This window comes from Phyllostomus hastatus, unplaced genomic scaffold (assembly GCF_019186645.2).
Source record: "Phyllostomus hastatus isolate PE091 unplaced genomic scaffold, TTU_PhHast_1.1 phas_scaffold_216, whole genome shotgun sequence".
NCBI lineage: Eukaryota > Metazoa > Chordata > Mammalia > Chiroptera > Phyllostomidae > Phyllostomus > Phyllostomus hastatus.
Genome location: NW_025334018.1, coordinates 4,936,556 through 4,953,432, shown reverse-complemented (window position 1 = coordinate 4,953,432; position 16,877 = coordinate 4,936,556). Strand labels below are relative to the sequence as shown.

The following is a 16,877-nucleotide window of genomic DNA, read 5'->3' as shown; positions in this document are numbered from 1 at the left end:
AGGCCTGGCCTTTCCTTCCACACTGCCCCACCCCTAGAGCATCCCTGGGGCGTGTGGGGACCTGTGCCTCCTGCTGCTGCCCATGGAGAGTCAGTCCTGCCCCTTGTCCACCTGGCAGTCCTGGCAGGTACGCCTGGCCTCTGAGGAGGGGCCGGCAGAAGCCTCCACAACTGAGAGCTCTTGGTCAATGGTGTGACTACCTGTCCCCTCTTCAGGGAAGCCTGGCATGCTCTGTCAGTGTCCCTGCCCCCTTCCCACTGGAATGTCAGCTCCATGAGGCCAGAGGGGTGGTGTCTGCTCTGTTCATTGCACTCAACTGAGGGCCCTCGTAACACCCCAGACTCTAACCCCTGCACCCACGTGCTACTGACTCACCAGGTGTTCTGTGTGCTTCTTCTCCCCCCACTGACACTCCTCCCAAGGGCAGGGAGCACCAGCCAAGCACCCACTGTTGGGGTTCTACCACATTAGTGAGCAGGATGCTCCCCACACCCCAGTTCTGGGTCCCAGGTTGGGGGAGTGGATGCAGGGCTGGGATGGGGAGGGGAGAGGTGTGGATTTTCTTAGGGGCTGACTGTGTCCGCTGTTCTCCCCAGGACTCTCCCACGCCCCAAATCCACGTGCGAAGCTCTCATTGTCTCCTTCCCTTTTTTGTAGGTAAAGTCCTCAGGCCCTCTCGCAGAAATCCCATGATGTGTGGGAGGCAGGGTCCTGCCAGCACCTCCAGTTCACAGTCCCTTCATTGTCGTGACTCCAAGCCCACTCACTTTTTCAGCTGCTCCACAGGTCCACCGTCCTCTTCAACATTCGGGCACATGCATCCATACCTGGGGGAGGCCAGGAGGACGTCACATCGACTGTCCTGTGGGCTCTACCTGCCCGTGAGGTCTAGTGTGAGTGCCTCACGCCCGACTAGAAGGAAGCTCTGGGAAGCAGGGTGGTTGCCTGCTCCATGCTCTGGACTAGGGTCAGTGCCCAGAAACATGCCTGCTCCTGGGGCCTTCTGATGTGTTCGCTGAATGAATGAGCCCCAGCCAGACCCATGACAGCTACCTCAGCCTGAGGCCCCACTGCTCCGCCCTGGATTCCCACTCTGGGCCCCTAATGGAGTCTGCAATCTCCTTTTCAAATGAGAAAACAGCTCAGCTCAACCTGCAGGCCTAGACTGAGGCATGAGGCAGAGGCTTCGTCATGAGGAGGAGAAAATGACCAGTCAGCACAACCACAGCCCCTCCGTCAGACCTCTCCAATGGCCAGGCACCCAGAGAGCACTTTACAGAGAGGACCCCGCCGAGCCCCCACAATAACCCTGTGGGGCTGGTCCTGGGTCCACCTGCTGCTCAGAGGAGCGCACAGACTCAGATGCAGTGACCCGAAGACTCGCAGCTAGCGGGTGACCGGACGACCACTGTGCTGTGGAGGGGTGGGGTGCTCACTTTGTAAACAGTCGGCCCAACACCTGTTGGGAGATGGCAAAAGTTCTGTGTGTCCAGACAAAGGTGGGGACAAAGGTGGGGCCCCTGCCCAGGGAGATGGGCACCAGGTGCTCAGCCAGCGTGTCCAGCCGGGGTGCCGGGCGGTCTGCACCACACAGATCTTACTTGTACCCACGGTCGGTGCTTTCCCCCTGGGGTGGGACAGAGGGGGACATGCAGTCAAAAGCGGCTTCGTGAACCACCCGGTGGGTTGGCAGCTGCAGCTCAGACCTAACCAACGGCCCTCAGTGACTGCTGGCAAGAGGCAGGACACAAATGCTTGCAGGACAGAAGACGTTCTTGGCAGGAAAGCAGAACTGGAGGTGGGGAGTGATGAAACACATTAGTATCTCAGGTCACATTTCGTTAGCTGAGGATGGACGCCCCTCCCTGTATCTGCAGTGTGGTCCTGTGATTTCTGACAAATCAGCCCATTCTCGGTGAGAACGGAGGCTCTTCCTGGGCTGGGAGGGGTCAGGAATTTAGGACAAGTGGGATGTTCGGGGCAGCACCATTGAAATGGCAACAGAAGGGGATCAGGTCCACATTCCACAGCAGTGAGGGGCTGGATCGCCGTGGTAACTGGTCCCCCTCAAAATGTGTTGTAGAGCCCAGGGAGGCCCCAGCTCCTGGCCTGGAGGGGCCTCGGGGATGTGTTCCTCCAGGGCAGAAAATGCAGAGCGACAGCCACGGTAGCAGGAGCCCCGTGTCCTTGGGGGAAAGCATCTCTGCTGATCATGGTGACGTGTGAGACCGAGAGAGAGAGAGTGAAGGACGGTCAGGCCACCACGGACACCGGCGCATGGGCATTAGAACATCTGATTAGGAAAATCTGTAGAAAAATGCAGAAGTACTCTCGACTGAGAATGAGGTGGAATGGTACAAAAGCCTCCTTTCTGACATTCCTGCAAATGTGCGGACAGTGACTTTGCATCTGGCTGGAAAGGGGCTGGACGGTGAGGGTGGGCTGGGGTATGAGATGGGGACTCAGGTGTCGTTGGGGCAGGACTCTAGGAAGGAGCTCAGGGGAGTGGCAGGGCGACTTCTGGACCTGGGGCCCCTCCGACCTCATGGGCTCTGGGGGTGGGTCATCTGGGCCCGGCACTCACCTGGAGCCCCCGCTGCACTCTTTTGGCAGTGTGTGTGTGGGGTGGGGGGCGTGCGGAGCTGAGGACTCCATGGGTCAGCTCCTGTCCAGCCCCCTGTGTGGAGCTCTGTAAGGACAGTGCCAGCTGCCAGCGGGAAAGCCTCAGGGCCCGCTTTGCTGGTTCTCAGACCTCTGTGACTCTCCGGACGCCAAACACACAACCACGTTTTGCTCAGATCTCCACCGTGGATGGAAAAGACGTGACAGCCTGAGGGACTAGGAGTCTCGTTGGCTCAGATAAGAAGCCCCTCAGAAAGCCCCCCTCCACCCTCCAGCCCCGTCCTGGGGTGTGATTGTGACCGGATCGCTAGGTAATCCCCCACCCAGCAGCCTGTTCCTGTCCCAGGGGTGGGGGGGGGGGGGGGGGGTGCGAGCGGTCCTCCCTTCAGATCCCTCTTCTCCCACGTAAGAGGAGGGTATGGGGGCTGCCAGGGGTGGCGCACAGAGGCAGCCGTGCCTGACTTGGCCTGACCCAGGCTGCCTTGTGTTACCGTAAGGGATCTGCTGGAAAGTGGCCCCAGATGTCAGGGATGAGGGTTGAACTAACATCTGCGGTTTGGAAAATTCTCACTGCAGGGTTTCCAGAAGCAAGAGCCCCGATGCGTGGGGACACAGCAAGAGAACATCTGAAACTGTCACGTGTCTCTTGCCAAGCGAGCTGGCTATGGCGACATCACTAGAGTGTGGGTTCCTGGTTACAGGGATTCCAAGTTCTGTTGGGCAGTGACTTCACTTCCTGAGATCCCCTTTGCCTGTGTCCCCTCCTCAAAGAAATACATCCAAATAGTCCCCAGGGCTGCTGATTGCTCTCGCCCCTTCTCCGTGGAATACCATATTTGCACCCAGTGACACCCACACGCCCCACTCCATGCCCTCTTGCAGGTCTGGGGACAGTCAGGGTCCCCTATTTGAGGACAGAGACTGGGGTTCAGACTCATCTCATTCCTCCCTCTTCTGGATCCTGGATGGGCCACTGTGCATGTCGGGGCCGGTCCCTCTCCTGCCTGCACAATGGGACTATTCTAGCACGTGAGTCTCAGGGACGTTCGGGCACAGGCGGGACAATAGCTGTGAAGCTGGAGGAGCGCTGTCATGTGTAGTAGTGCCGCCAACCCCTTGTTTCTTCCTCTGGTCACCGCCTCCGTGTCTGCTCCTCTTAGTATCCCTCCCACAGTCATTACGCCTAGAGTATGTGTGTGTGTGTGTGTGTGTGTGTGTGTGTACGCACACACGCACGTGTGCCAGTGCTCACGGACTGGATCCCAGAAGAAAGCGGCCCCACATAGGCAGGAGAAGGCAAGAGCTTCCCAATACGTTAGGATCTCTAACTTCCAAACCAACTACCTCTATGGGAGCAGTTGGAGCCTTGGCCTGGAAGGTCAGAACACTCTTGAACTTTGGCCGGTACCCTGGCTAGTCCCTGACTCCCTATGGGCCTCAGCTTCCCAATTAACCAGTGAGGGGAGATTCAAAGTGCATAAGGGTAAGCTCAGCATAAAGGCATCCCCAGCTCCCTCCACCCTAGGTGAGCTGTGGATAAGGGTGCACTCCAGTGGTCCCCGACCTGGGCTTCTCCTCCGACAAGGACTGGCCAAGGCCCGACCAGGCTGCCAAATGCTCACCCTCTCGCCTGTGCCATCTCCATGTCTGCACACGGTCACACTGGCACAGCCTGCTCCAGAGCCCCTGAGAGAGCCTGGGTGCAGCCAAGACCCCAACTTCGAGGACACAGAGCTGGGCTCATCCCTGACTCTGCATCCAGACCAGTCTATGACTTTGGGCAAAGCACAGACCTCTGAGAACCTTCCAGTTCTCTCAGTGTCTCCCCACGATCCCCACCTCCTGGTGGGCACGTCTTTGTGTAGTGTGGATGTGTGCCCTCCTTGTAAGTGTGGCCTGCATTGGTGACTCCTTAGAAGATGGCGAAGTGACCCAAGGTCACTTCCAAGACTTGGTGATAAAGAGTCAGTGCCTAGCCCCTGCTCACTCTGACCTGTGTCCTTTCTGTCTCTGTCCCTCTCTCAGGTCCCCCACGCTGGGGACTCAGCCTCTGTGTCATGAGTTGCTATCTGGAGACACCCACGTAGCCTAGCAATGAGGGAGAGAGACAGACAGAGGAAGTCATGCCTTCCACCCAAACTCAGTCCCACCAAGACCCCTGAGTGGCTCAGGTCCTGAGTGCAGCAGATCCTGCCTCAGGTGAGACGGCAGCCCCAGCCTCCCGAGAGTCACTGGCAGAAGCACTCAGCTGAGCCACGCTGGGTCCCTCGTCCAGGAAACCGTGAGATAATGAGTGTTTGCTGGGTATGTCAGTGCGTGTGGGGCAGTGTTGTCGCACAGCAGTAGATCACTAGTTCAGTTGTCTCTGCGCCAGGCCCTGGACCTGCCCTCCTCCCCACCATCTCCTCCTAAGCTCCCTCCAGCTGCAATGGGCAACACTCCCACCCCGGAGGTGGGGGAGAGGTTTCATCCGTCCTTGTGTGACTGGAGACGTTGCCCGCTCAGTAAACACGGCAGCCAGAGAGGAGCAAAGGCAAACACTGGCCCTCACTGGGTGGAAGGCTGCACACTCCCACTGGCTTTCCGTGTGTATGGGATCCGGGAGGGGACTTTTCACATGGAGCGCACCAAAAAGCAAAGAGGCTGTTGGTTCTTCCCCCTCCCCCAGCAGAGGGCATGTCAAGGGTGGCCAGTGCGGGCCTGTGAGCAGAGGCCTGGGGACACAGACTCCAAAAGATGCCTGAAGCTGGACAGCAACTGCAGATCAGCTAACCCACCCATGTTCATGCTACTTTTGGGTGGGAGAAGGGGTTCCTGGTGCGACCTTGAACTGAACTGGCAGGTGACAGGGTCATTTTTCTTTGGGTATCTTAGAGGGAACAGGCTTTGAGGCAGAAACTTGCCGTTATTTCCAAAGACTTGGCGATAATAGTTGGCACTGTGAATAGACTTTTGTTCTTGTGGCATTTTCAGTTCTTGGACCTATGTACTAGTAGTCGCAATGACAGACCTTTAAACAGCTATTTTTGATGACATACTCTGACTTTTCCTTTCCCCTTTCTTTTGTTACCCAGATATTTTAGACAGAAACTTGCCATTAAGTAAAAGATTCCTTCCCACCTCCCCCCACCCCACCCCACCCCCACCCCACACCAAACTCCGTCTTTGGACATTTGCCTGGCAGGCGGCAAGCCGTAGGACCCTCCCTTCTGGTTGGGTCAGTAACACAGCCACACCAACCTTTCTAACCTCTTCTGTCTAGAATATTCTGCCTCCAGGTGTCTGCACAGTTATGCCTTGTGCCAGGCACAATGTACTTGAGCAAAATATACATGAGGGAGTGGAGGGAGGAGTAATCTATATCACAAATGACTCCTGCTATGAGTTTCCTGCAGGCGGGACAAAAGGAGATTTTGGAGGCAGTTGCCTAGTTCCTCCCTGAAGAATGCCGGCCTGACTGAGGGTCGGTGGGAGGCTGTGAGCGGGAGGCAGGGAGTGACAGCAGATGACGGGAGCCTCCAGGAGGGGAGCTGCTGGAGCTTCAGGGACATGTCCAGAGGTGGCCCTGGACGTACAGGTGAGCTCTGGCTGGCCTCCGGGCACCATGGAGAGACCCCCATCTGTGGGGACAGCCAGCGCTCTGCTCAGGCAGCCCCTCTGTCCTGCTTGTTTCTGAAATCCTCAGCCCCGAGCACCTTTTCTGATCTCGAAGAGCCTGAGGGAGATGACATGCCCCTTTCTGTGGCAGAGGAAGGGGACTGTCCTTTATGACGCGCAGCATGAGCTCTCCGCCCATCCCTTAGTGCCCCCTGCTCCCTGCTCCCCCCGCAGGCCCGTCCTCTCACTCGGCACCCAGAGGTTGTCTGGACTCTGGGACTAGCTGGAGCTCCTCACACCTGAACCCCGATCACCGGGTGAATTTCCCCAGACACCCAGCTCCCGGCATTTAGCGAACCATTTCGAGGATGAGCTCAGCAGACAGGGTGGCTCTCTCCCCTCCACAGGGACACACACGCAGGCTGAAACACACGCAGATGCTCAGGACAGGACACAGCCCAGGAGCCCAGGACACAGGACAAGGGATCCAGTTCCCCGGGCACTGCTGAGCGTCCTGTTCACAGTGACAAGTGCCCACGTGTCCCCGAAGCCCTCCATGGAACCCCTGTTTCAGGGGTGCCATCTCCCCTGTGCCCTCGGGGTCATGCTGGGCAGGAGCGGGTGGGCGTGGGGAACCCATGGGTCAGACCTGGGCTCCTGCTCACTGCGGTTCCACGATCCCCTGGTGCGGATCCACGCTTGAGAAGGAAAAGCGTGGCTGGGGCCCCACAGAATTCTCTGTCCTGCTGGCCTCTGGGGCCGGGCGTGTTGGCTGCACTAGGGAGCAGGGGCAGAGGCGGCCACAAGGCCCTCCTGAGAGAGGTGGCCAGTGAGGCTGAAGGCCACAGGAGGGCACCCTGCTGGCACCTTTTACGGGCTAATCCAACCCATGCATAATCCACAATGAGGCTCACCAAGAAGTGGCAGTTTTGACAGCATAAGTAGCCAAAGAAAAAGCAGGAAATAGGCGTATCTGGGAGAAGGAGGCACTTTATTGTTTCTGGGGTCTCTGGAGGCCTGGGGCTGGGCGGGCTCACTGGTGTCCCCCGGAACTGGCGGTCCCTTTGTGGCTCTGATTGTGGTATTCAGTGGCTATGTCCCCCACCAAGGACAGGAACTCGGAGAACTGAATCTTCTTATCCTCATTCTTGTCTTTTTCCTCAAAGATATGGGACAAGTAATCTTTGCCCTGATTGTCCTGTGGGAAAGACACACAAAACAAGGCTGATTTAGTCCCAGAGTGTTGAGGGTGGAACAGGAGAAGGAGGCACGGACAGGGAGCGAGCACCTGGGGGCCACACAGGTGCAGCTGGTGCAGACGAGTGGAGGCTCAGTGGGGCTGGTGGGGACGTCAGGTTCCCCTGCAGCTCCCTGAGGGAGGTTCCTTGGCCTCAGGTCACCATCCCGGTGAATGAGAGGCCTGGTGGTGGCGAGCACCAGAGCCGCAATGACCAATGAGCTGGTGGGTGGGTGGTCTCCAGACCCAGACCCACTCCCCCACCCACCTCAAGGGCCTGACCCACCCTAAGTTCTACCCAGCAACTTAGAAAAGGCCCTAGCCCTTGTCTCCTTCATTCCCAAGCCTCCTCTGCGGTCATCAGTTTGGCCTCCAGAATCTTCCATTCTCAGTTCCCTGTCCGTGCCCTCCCCGTCTCTGTGTCACCTAGTAGCCCCCTTGTGTACCCACTTCAGCACATTCCAACTGTCAGGTTAAACCAGGCCTGTGAATGAGCTTTTGTGTTGTAAAGAAAGGTGTTAAATTTTACGAGTGATGGGACTTCTGTTTCTCGTCTTGGATCTCAGAGAACCTAACAGAGGCTTCTAGAGGCCAGGCCCGAGCACCTGGGCTTCAGTCTCCTGGATGGAGAGTGACAGGTGGGAGGGCATCCACGCACTGCTCTCCTGTCCCACCACCTACTCACTGCCCTATCTGACATCCATACATCTTTACACGTCACTGCGTACATAACCTCCTCCATCCTGATCACGAGCCAGGGTACAAAGTCCTTTTAAGCCATTTGCAGATGAGACAATGGAAGTGAGTCACCCAAACTCTCACAGCCAAGTGCCCTCAGCCCACGCCAGGGCCCAGGCAACCCTGAGAAACTGCCCCGACTCACAGAGGCCTCGAGGAAGTTGGGGAAATTCTCCTTCAGCATCTTCAGCAGGCCCGGCTTGTCGATCGTGTCATCGGGTTTGACGTACTTGTGGAACAGGTCGATCATGCCCATCACGGACTTCTCAGCTTCGGTGTGGCTCATCTTGGTTCTCAAAGGGGCTGCCAGAGGGAAGGACAGTGGTTCTGTTATCCTGCCCCCAGTGAGGGTCTCCAGGTTAGGACAATGGGGTGGGGACCGAGGATCCAGTGAAGTGAGGCTCGGGTGGAACAGAAGGAACCGTGTCACCCAGGAGGTGGGATGAGGTGTCACTCAAGGAGGGCGAGACCAAGGCTGGGACCTGGGCCCACGGAGGTCAGGGTCCAGAGGAGGTGGAGGGGGACACGGAGCCCACCGTGGGCAGCACCCCAGGATTCCCGGGAGCAGAGAGGGGAGGGGTCACCACCCTGAGAAGGACCCAAGGCAAACACAGCATTTTGATGACTCCACTCGTCAGAGAACATCACATCCATCTCCTCCAGGGTCAGCGTCAGGGTCAGAGTCGTGGGGACAAAGTAACATCCTTGCCAATCTGGTCTGATCCCCCCCCCGAGGCTGCTCTTGGAAGGAGACTCCCAAGGGGCCATTGTAAGCCTAAAGCAGGCTCTACGTGAAACGGACTGTGGGGGCTCCTGGAGGCCAGTGTGAGTAGGATGGTGAGTGTGCGCAGACACACAGCTCCTTGTCCTGCCCTCTGGCAGAGGTTTTCCTGGACCATCCCCACCGGTGCGTGAAAAGGAGGGACTGGGGGGCCCAGTTGGCATCAGATTTGAAATAAACACAAATGCCTGCCCCAGATTTAGGCTATTGGGTGGAATGTGGATGGATAGGCTCCTTCAGATTGTCTGTAGTTGGGAATTATCTGGCCTTTGTACCTCCCTGCTCTCTGGAACTCCAAGGTTAGGCCACATGTAAGTAAAGAGGTTTCACCTCCCAAAGCCAGAGCTGAGCCCAGTGCCCAGAAGGTCACTGGCCATTCCCTCAGCTGGGGAGGAGGTCGGGAAGCTCTGGTTGGTCCGTCCCTGACCCAGGGGCAGGTCTTCTCACCAGGGCGAGGTGAGTGGGCATCCCAGGCCTGGGCTCAGGAGACCCTGCAAGACTCTGGCAGGAACACCCACTCTCCCCCGGGGTTGGGGTGCACAGTGGGCCTTCGCCAACCCAGGGCCTGAGAGTCAGGTGAGTCCAGACAGAAAAGAAGACGAGGAGGAGAGAGAGGGAGGGAGGGTCATTCCTGCATCTTCCACCAGGGGTGTTTGCACGGGAGCTGCCCCAGAGGAGGGAAGGGAGCAATGGGGAGCATCAGTCCAGCCATCGTGTTGTGGATGAGGACCTCGGGACCTCAGTGGGAGGAAGTCACACAGCCCCGTTGGAGGCTGAGCTGAGGCTGGACCCAGGCTCCAGAATCTCTCCCATCACTGCTTTCCCTGCTGCTGCACAGCGCAGAACATGCTGGGTCCGAGCACCCTTCCTGGCAGAGTCGGCTGCAGACTTACCTGAGCTGACGAGGTGTCACTGAGGAGAAGGATGTGTGTGCTGTGCATCTGGGCAAAGACCGGTCCCTTTATAAGGCTCAGTCCGGCTCCTCCCTGGGGCTGGGAGCCCTGGGGCCATGTTCGCTGCCTGCTTCCAGGACCATTGCTCCACTCGGGTGGCTGGGACACACCTAGGAGTGAGTGCTCAGCATTTCCTGGTAAAATCCCAGGCAACTCCCAAGGGACAAGAGCCGCCTTCTGTCCCTAACTTGATCTGGGGGTGGGGACAGTGGCATGTGTCCTAACAGGACAGGCATTTGGTAGAGAAGCTGGGTTTCTGGGCACAGAGAGGAAGGGATTCTGAAGGGCAGTGCGGTCTGTGTCTGCTTGTCAGCCAGTCCGTCCGCACGTTTGTCCCGACAGCTCACAACACTCCCTCCACTGGTTCATGAGCCCTTCGCTGTGCCAGGCATCGGCACACCCGCCGTGCGGACATTCCCCCCAAACCCCCATAACCTGGTGAGATTATGGCGCTGTCACCCTCGTGTCGAGGAGGGGAAACCGAGGGATTAAGAGGTAAGCAAAGTTCCCGCGTGCACGAGGCCAGTAGAGAGCAAGGTCAAGATGTGATCCCAGAGAAGCCTGATTCAAAACCTCACCCCGACCCCACTGCTGAACATCTGGGGTCACTGTAGGGCCTGTGAGGCCAGGGTCCTGGGGAGGGAGGCAGGGTCACCACACTGCTATCTGCACACTGGGTCCTCACTGGAGCCCTAAGAGGCAAACGGGTGTCATGACCCACAGTGACAGGCCAGGGAGCACAGAGAAAATTAATTAAAATTCTTTTAATTAATTAAAATAATTAAATAAAATTAATTAGAAATAATTATTTTGCTCCATGTTCTATCTCTGTTCTCTATTTGATATAGATCAATCATGCAGAAAAGTACAAAGAACCACAATGTGCAGTGCAGTGAACCATCTCTAGCACCGCTGAGCATCACCCGGGTCAATAGATAAACATCATCGGTGCCCCCCAGTCACTGCGCTTTTTCTCTTCCTCACACCCACCGTCTGCCCTTCATGATAAGGCTCTCTCTTTATTGGCCTTGCATTTTATCACCTAAGCATCCATTCTGAACACTGCAGTTTTGTCAACTTTCAAATCTTACTTGAAGGTGAACATAGTCCATATATACCTTGTGTCTGCTTTCTTTTGCTCACTATTAAGGGTATAAGCTATCTCCATGTTGTACTGTGTTCGTGGTTGTATAGTATTCCTTTGTGTGGATGTGGCATCATTTTCTGTGATTGTTTCGGATACCACGTGTTCTTCATCTTCTTGTCTTCCTTTTGGATGGTTTCCAGCTCAGGTGATGAGGGATTTTGACCTCTGACCTCATGTTCCCCTAGAGATCAGCCACCTGGCTGGCGAAGCGAATGGAAAGGGCCCCCTGGCAGGCCCTGGGTGTGCAAGTCCTGGGTGTGTAAGGAACGAGAAGGTGATGAGCCTCAGGACACCAGGCCCAGGTCCTGGAGACCAACTTCAGAGCAGCACTGTTTGCTGTCAAAGACGTCAGTGTTCCCAACCATTGTGGCGAATGGCCCAGGCACACCCTAGCATCCCCCTTGTCACTCACCACCGCCAGGAAGTCTACAGAAATCCTCCACCCCTGTAGCCAAAAGCCCTTTGTCACCTCGGACTACGTACCCAGATCAGTCACTTGGAGCCATCTCTCAGGCATTTTCCACTTATCCTGAGCCACTCGCTCACTGAGCTCTATGACTCTGTACCTCTGCTGTCTTGGCTGTTTTGAGCTGAGACCTGGACCATTTGTTCAATGTACAAAATTTAAGGAGTATTCAGTGAGTACCACCCATTGTGCTTTATGGGGAACCTATGGCAGGAAAATTTTATTGAGTATTTCTCTCCCTTCAATGCTCACACTTTAGAAGTGAAGACAAAAAAGAATAAAACAGAAACGGTAGATGCTGAAGATGTGCAGTGACACACTGTGTAACCCCAGAAGAGAGGGGTAAGTTCCTAGGGAGGAGAGGGGACAGAGATACAACACGGGAGGTAACATTTGAATGAATGTCAACAGCTACTATTCAAGCAAGTGAAGCAGGGAAGGAGATTCCAGGCCATGACAGGTGTGAGCAAAACCACAGTGCAGAACCGCCATCGTATCAGGAGGACAGAAACAAGTTTGATAAGAAGAAGTTCAGCCCTGGCTGGTGTGACTCAGTGGGCTGAGCACCAGCCTGCGAACTGAAAGGTCACGGGTTTAATTCACACCTGGGTTGTCGACCAGGTTCCCATTTGGGGGTGTGTAAGAGGTGATCAGTTGAAGTTTCTCTCCCACTCTTTCTCCCTCCCTTCCTCCCTCTCTAAAAAGAAACAGAATCTTTTTTAAAAATCGTAATAAAAAAGAAAAGGAGTTTAGAGCCAAGACTGTTGGAAGGGAAGTTTGGGGCAGGCACCAAACTACGTTCGACCCAGTGTCCAGTCCCTCTCTGAACTAACGGAGACCAGGTATTTTTTTTTCTTTTTCCCTCCACGGAGACTAGTTTTGCTGAGGAGTTGGTGTGCCCAGGGCCAGCATGTGTGTCATGCCTGGTCAGCCGCTCAGAGAGTCCTGTCCCTGCCTTCCCTGTGTCCCTTGCAACCAAGAGTGATCGGGTGTCCCACCGGTTCTGCCCAATGAAACTGAGTAATGCTGGGCCCAGATTCTGGGACTCTGCTTTTCTGACAGAAGGGGACAGGGCGGGCTGGCGCCACCATGCCTCAGACCATGCTTCAGACCATGCCTGGGATCCTGGTACTGGACACAGGCAGTCATCGGAAAACCTCCCCTCCCTCAATGTTACTGTCAAGACCCACATGCCACACGAACCGCCTCTAACTCCCAGCCATAAAAAATAAGCCTCATCTTATTTACTTCACAGTGAGGTGGGAGACAGCATAGGAAGAACTCTGAGGCTGCGCTGCTGTTAATGGCCAGCGTCTAATGTCCTGGTTGCCAGGAAACGCCTGTATCACTCAGGTAGAATGGATGGTAAACCAAGGCGGGGAGGAGAAGGGAGACGTGCCTCACCTACTAACTCAGCAGGTCTGAGCCCGGTCCGGTGATGTCGCCAGGTGTTCCGACATCACAGGAAACACCGTGTTAGCACGGGAGGAGGGCGGTCCCTGAAATTCTATGTATTGTTCCCACTGTCTGGGAAAGGAAGCCTTGAAACTGTGCTTTCACCCCAAGGCCTGGAATGTGGGAGAGGGTTCCCGGTGCCCAAGGAAGCAGCCCAGAAAACAGTTTTGGTTAATTCCCTACCTCTGGTCACATTCTGTTTTACAAGAGAGTCCTTAATGCTTACAGAAAGAGCCCATAAGTAACTTTGGGTAACTGCCCCAACTTCAGTTAACTGCCTCTTGTCACTTATTTGTTTTACGAGATGATCATATAGAGTCTGGAGCAAGATAAGGATTCAAGCTAAGAGACCCCCACACACACCTATGTCTGGGTACTCACATCCCCCAGGAAAGCTGGCACTGCATTTACCTGTTAATATGTAACTTTTTTCTCCTATCCCAACCAATGACGTAAGTCCTCAGAACAAAGGACTCACACTTGGGACGCTCTTGGCTCTCTTGGCTCTCTGGCCACCTGGCCTCAGGCCACCCAGGGGCTTGCCACCCTGGCCTTCAGCCTCTCTTACTTTTGCTACCCTGCTTTGCCCTGAACCTTTGCCTTTCGCCGCCCTCCCCTCCCCCACCACCACTCTAGCTAGGCCCATTTTCTTCCAAGGGAATGAATCACTAATTAGCATGTAAGCTGGTTGCACACTAATAGATTTGCTGTTCTGTAGTTCTTTACATTGGTCAGCAAGAAGAACCAGGTCTCTCTCATCAACAACAAAGGTTGTTTTTGTTTTTTTGCCCCACCAGCCTGAGGGCTCCTTACTCAGCCTCCGTATGGGAGTCATTTTTCTCTTTAGCTGCAGGGCTGAGCCAGAGTCCAAGCACAAGAGGAATTGCTGTGACAATGGTTTTATTAAAAGAGGATATGCTGTGAGCAGGAAAGAACTTCAAGTCTCACTGCTTCAGGGCAAGAAGAGGGAACTCCTGTAGAGGACAGTCGACTAGTTTGAGCCAAGAGGGTGCAGGGAGGCAGGTGATATGAGAAAGCCATGTGGTCCAGGGCTTCAAACAAGATATTCCCAATAGTTCACGCTGATAACTCTGGGCAAGAGATTATGGCAGCTCCTGTGAACTGAGGATTCTTTAGTACCTCTTGAAATTGCAAAATGTCTCTGAAAAGTAGTCATGACTTTCGTCTGAAGAAAGAATTTATTTAAGAGGACCACCATCCCAATAACAGTAACTAACAACAAAGATAATAACAAAACACAGTTGTTGATTACTCTTGAGTAAAAGACCACAAGTACAAATGCAGGACTCAGACATCGACTCAGTTTGACTCAAAAACCTATGCTCTTAACTATGACTGTATTTATTATCCACCTATCCCTCAGTCTAAACAGTAACTTTGCATTTTTGTTCTATTCCTTGGAATTCCATGAAAATGAAAATACAAGTTAGTTTTCACTCTTAGAGGCAATTTGAGTTCTGGGCTATCACTGAATTCAGTGTCCTGGTTACCCACAGCTGAGCAGTGAACTTGATCCAAATTCCTATGAAAATTAATTTAATTTAACCTCAAATTCCTATGCCTTAGAGAATATGGCAGACTGCCAGGTTTCTCTGGCACCTATAGGAATACTTAGAAACAAAGATGCAAGAGCTGTGTGTGTGTGTGTGTGTGTGTGTGTGTGTGTGTATGCCTATCCCTGGTTTGAAGGAGGTCATGTGTGGTGAGTCCTAAAGCCAGTCACAGTGCAAGGTGTATAGAGAACACAACTGTGGAAGGGACATCAGCACTGAAGCCAAAAGGACGAGTAGTTTCAAAATTTGGTGGTTCTGCCAATGGCTTGCCTAAATGTTCCGGCCTCATATGAGTGATTCTGCTCATAGTTGAAAGGGAACTGTAGATCCAAACTGGAGCTGGAGAATTAGAAAGCATGCAGTGCCTCCTGAAGACAACCTTGGTGCTGCCCCAGGGATTCCCAAGGGACCAAAAGCAGGAGTTTGAGCTCTGGATACTCAAGATTTTCTGGGAGGAACAGGCACCCCTCCCCACATGGAACTTCTCCCTCCCCATGGAAGACCATCATTTGCCTTAATACAGTAAACCATCTGTGAGTCACCTGGAGACCGAAACCACTGGATGCCCCTTCCCCAGTTCTTGTCTAACTGGTTTCAGTTTCCTGGATCCCACACAAGTTTCAGTATCTGCATCTATAAGTAACCATTTTAGTGCGTCTGTGGATGGTTCCTTTTGATTCTGGGTTAGCCTGGTACATTGTTCTGACTTGTGGCTCTCTTACAAAATCACCCATCAGGAATCAGCACCTGGATAGAGGAAGAGAGGAGGCAAAGGGCGTGGGGGACTGACTCCAAACTGGGTGTTATAAGACAGATGTGGGTGAAGGAAAGATAAAAATGGAGTTGAGTTGTGGCTGTGGACCACGCAAAGTAGAATGCTGAGAGAATGAGGTGACATTAGCAAAGGCTGCTAGAAAGACTGAGAAAGAAGAAGCTTAGACAACCAAGGTCTTGGTTCATTTGAAGAAGAGATAAATAAAAGTAGGAAAAAAAGGAACAGCAAGGGTAAGCAATGGTGGTCAGATAATGGGACATCAGATAATGGGACAACAGTCCTGAATTGCCACAAAGTTCAGAATGTAAGGGGATCCCAACTGGAGAGGAGGAACAGAGGAGTAGGAGTAGCGAGTTAATTAAGGAATGTTATCTTACCCCACACATTCTTTTGATGGGATGAGGAGGGGGACTGTGGGTCAGATTGGAGGGCGGGTGTGCCCACTTGTCGTTAGCTAATAACACATCATGACCAAGGGGGATGTATTTCAGGAATTCAATGTTGGTTTAATACTTAAAAGTCAATCTTGCCCTGGCCAGTGTCTCAGTTGTTTGGAGTGTAATCCTGTACACCCAAAGGCTGCAGATTCAACTACTAGTCAGGTCACATACCTGGCTTTTGGGTTCTATCCCCACTGGGGGCGTGTATGGAAGCAACCGATGGGTGGTTCTCTCTCACACTGATGTTTCTCTCTTTCCCTCTCCCTCTCCCTCCCTCTCTCTAAAAGTCAGTAAACATATCCTTGGGTGAGGATTAAAAAAAAAATCAATCTTGAGGACATTATACTAAGTGAAATAAGCCAGTCACAGAAAGACAAAACTACGTGATTCCACTTATACCAGGTATCTAAAGTAGTCAAAATCAAAAAAGCAGAAAGTGGAATAGTGGTTACCAAAGACTGAGAGGAGAGGGAAATGGGGAGTTTGCTATTCAGTGGGTACAGAGTTTCAGTCATGCAAGGGAAAAAAGTCCTACAGAGTGTCTGCCCAACAGAGCACATATAGCTAACAAAACTGTACCATGTACTTGAAATTTTGTTAAGAGGGAATATTTCATGCCATATGTTTTTTAACCCAATAAAAAATTAAACTATGTACTTTAAAAAGAAAATAAATTAAAATGCGAACAGGTGAAAACAAAATCAATGTAATTCACCACAGGAAGAAAATGAAGTTTTTTTTAAGAAAAGCAGATGAGCATCTCAATAGATGCAGAAAATGCATTTGAAAAAGTCAACATCCAATAATTTTAACAAAAAGTTTAGCAAACTGCAAGTGGAAAGAAACTTCTCTAATCTGGTGCAACATACATACAAAAAGCCTACAGCAAATAAATCTTATGATTCAAGGATGCTTGCTGTCGGCATGTCCATTTACTTTTATGCAGTAGTGGTGGAGGGCTTCAAATGAAATAAAATAAAAATAGCATATGAATTAAAAAGAAAAAATAAAGCTGATATTTTCAGATAACTTAATTGTTTACATAGCAAATCTAGAGCAATCTGCGCTGGCTGGTGTGGCTCAGTGAATTGA

General features: G+C 53.2%; 1 protein-coding gene across 2 annotated transcripts in view; it reads right to left on the bottom strand.

Moving 5' to 3' along the window:
* Positions 1-7,201: 7,201 nt before the first annotated feature.
* Positions 7,202-16,877, bottom strand: part of S100A7 (S100 calcium binding protein A7) — a 34,595-nt gene continuing 24,919 nt past the window's right edge. The window contains exons 1-3 of one of the 2 annotated variants that reach the window (XM_045817105.1): positions 9,869-9,903; positions 8,340-8,497; positions 7,202-7,417 (exon numbers count right to left, since the gene is read on the bottom strand). In XM_045817105.1, coding sequence (XP_045673061.1) covers positions 7,253-7,417; positions 8,340-8,480 — 306 coding nt within the window. In that variant the 5' untranslated portion in view covers positions 8,481-8,497; positions 9,869-9,903 and the 3' untranslated portion in view covers positions 7,202-7,252. Of the gene's footprint in view, positions 7,418-8,339; positions 8,498-9,868; positions 9,904-16,877 lie in introns of those variants that run through there. The other variant, XM_045817104.1, reaches the window with a different exon arrangement.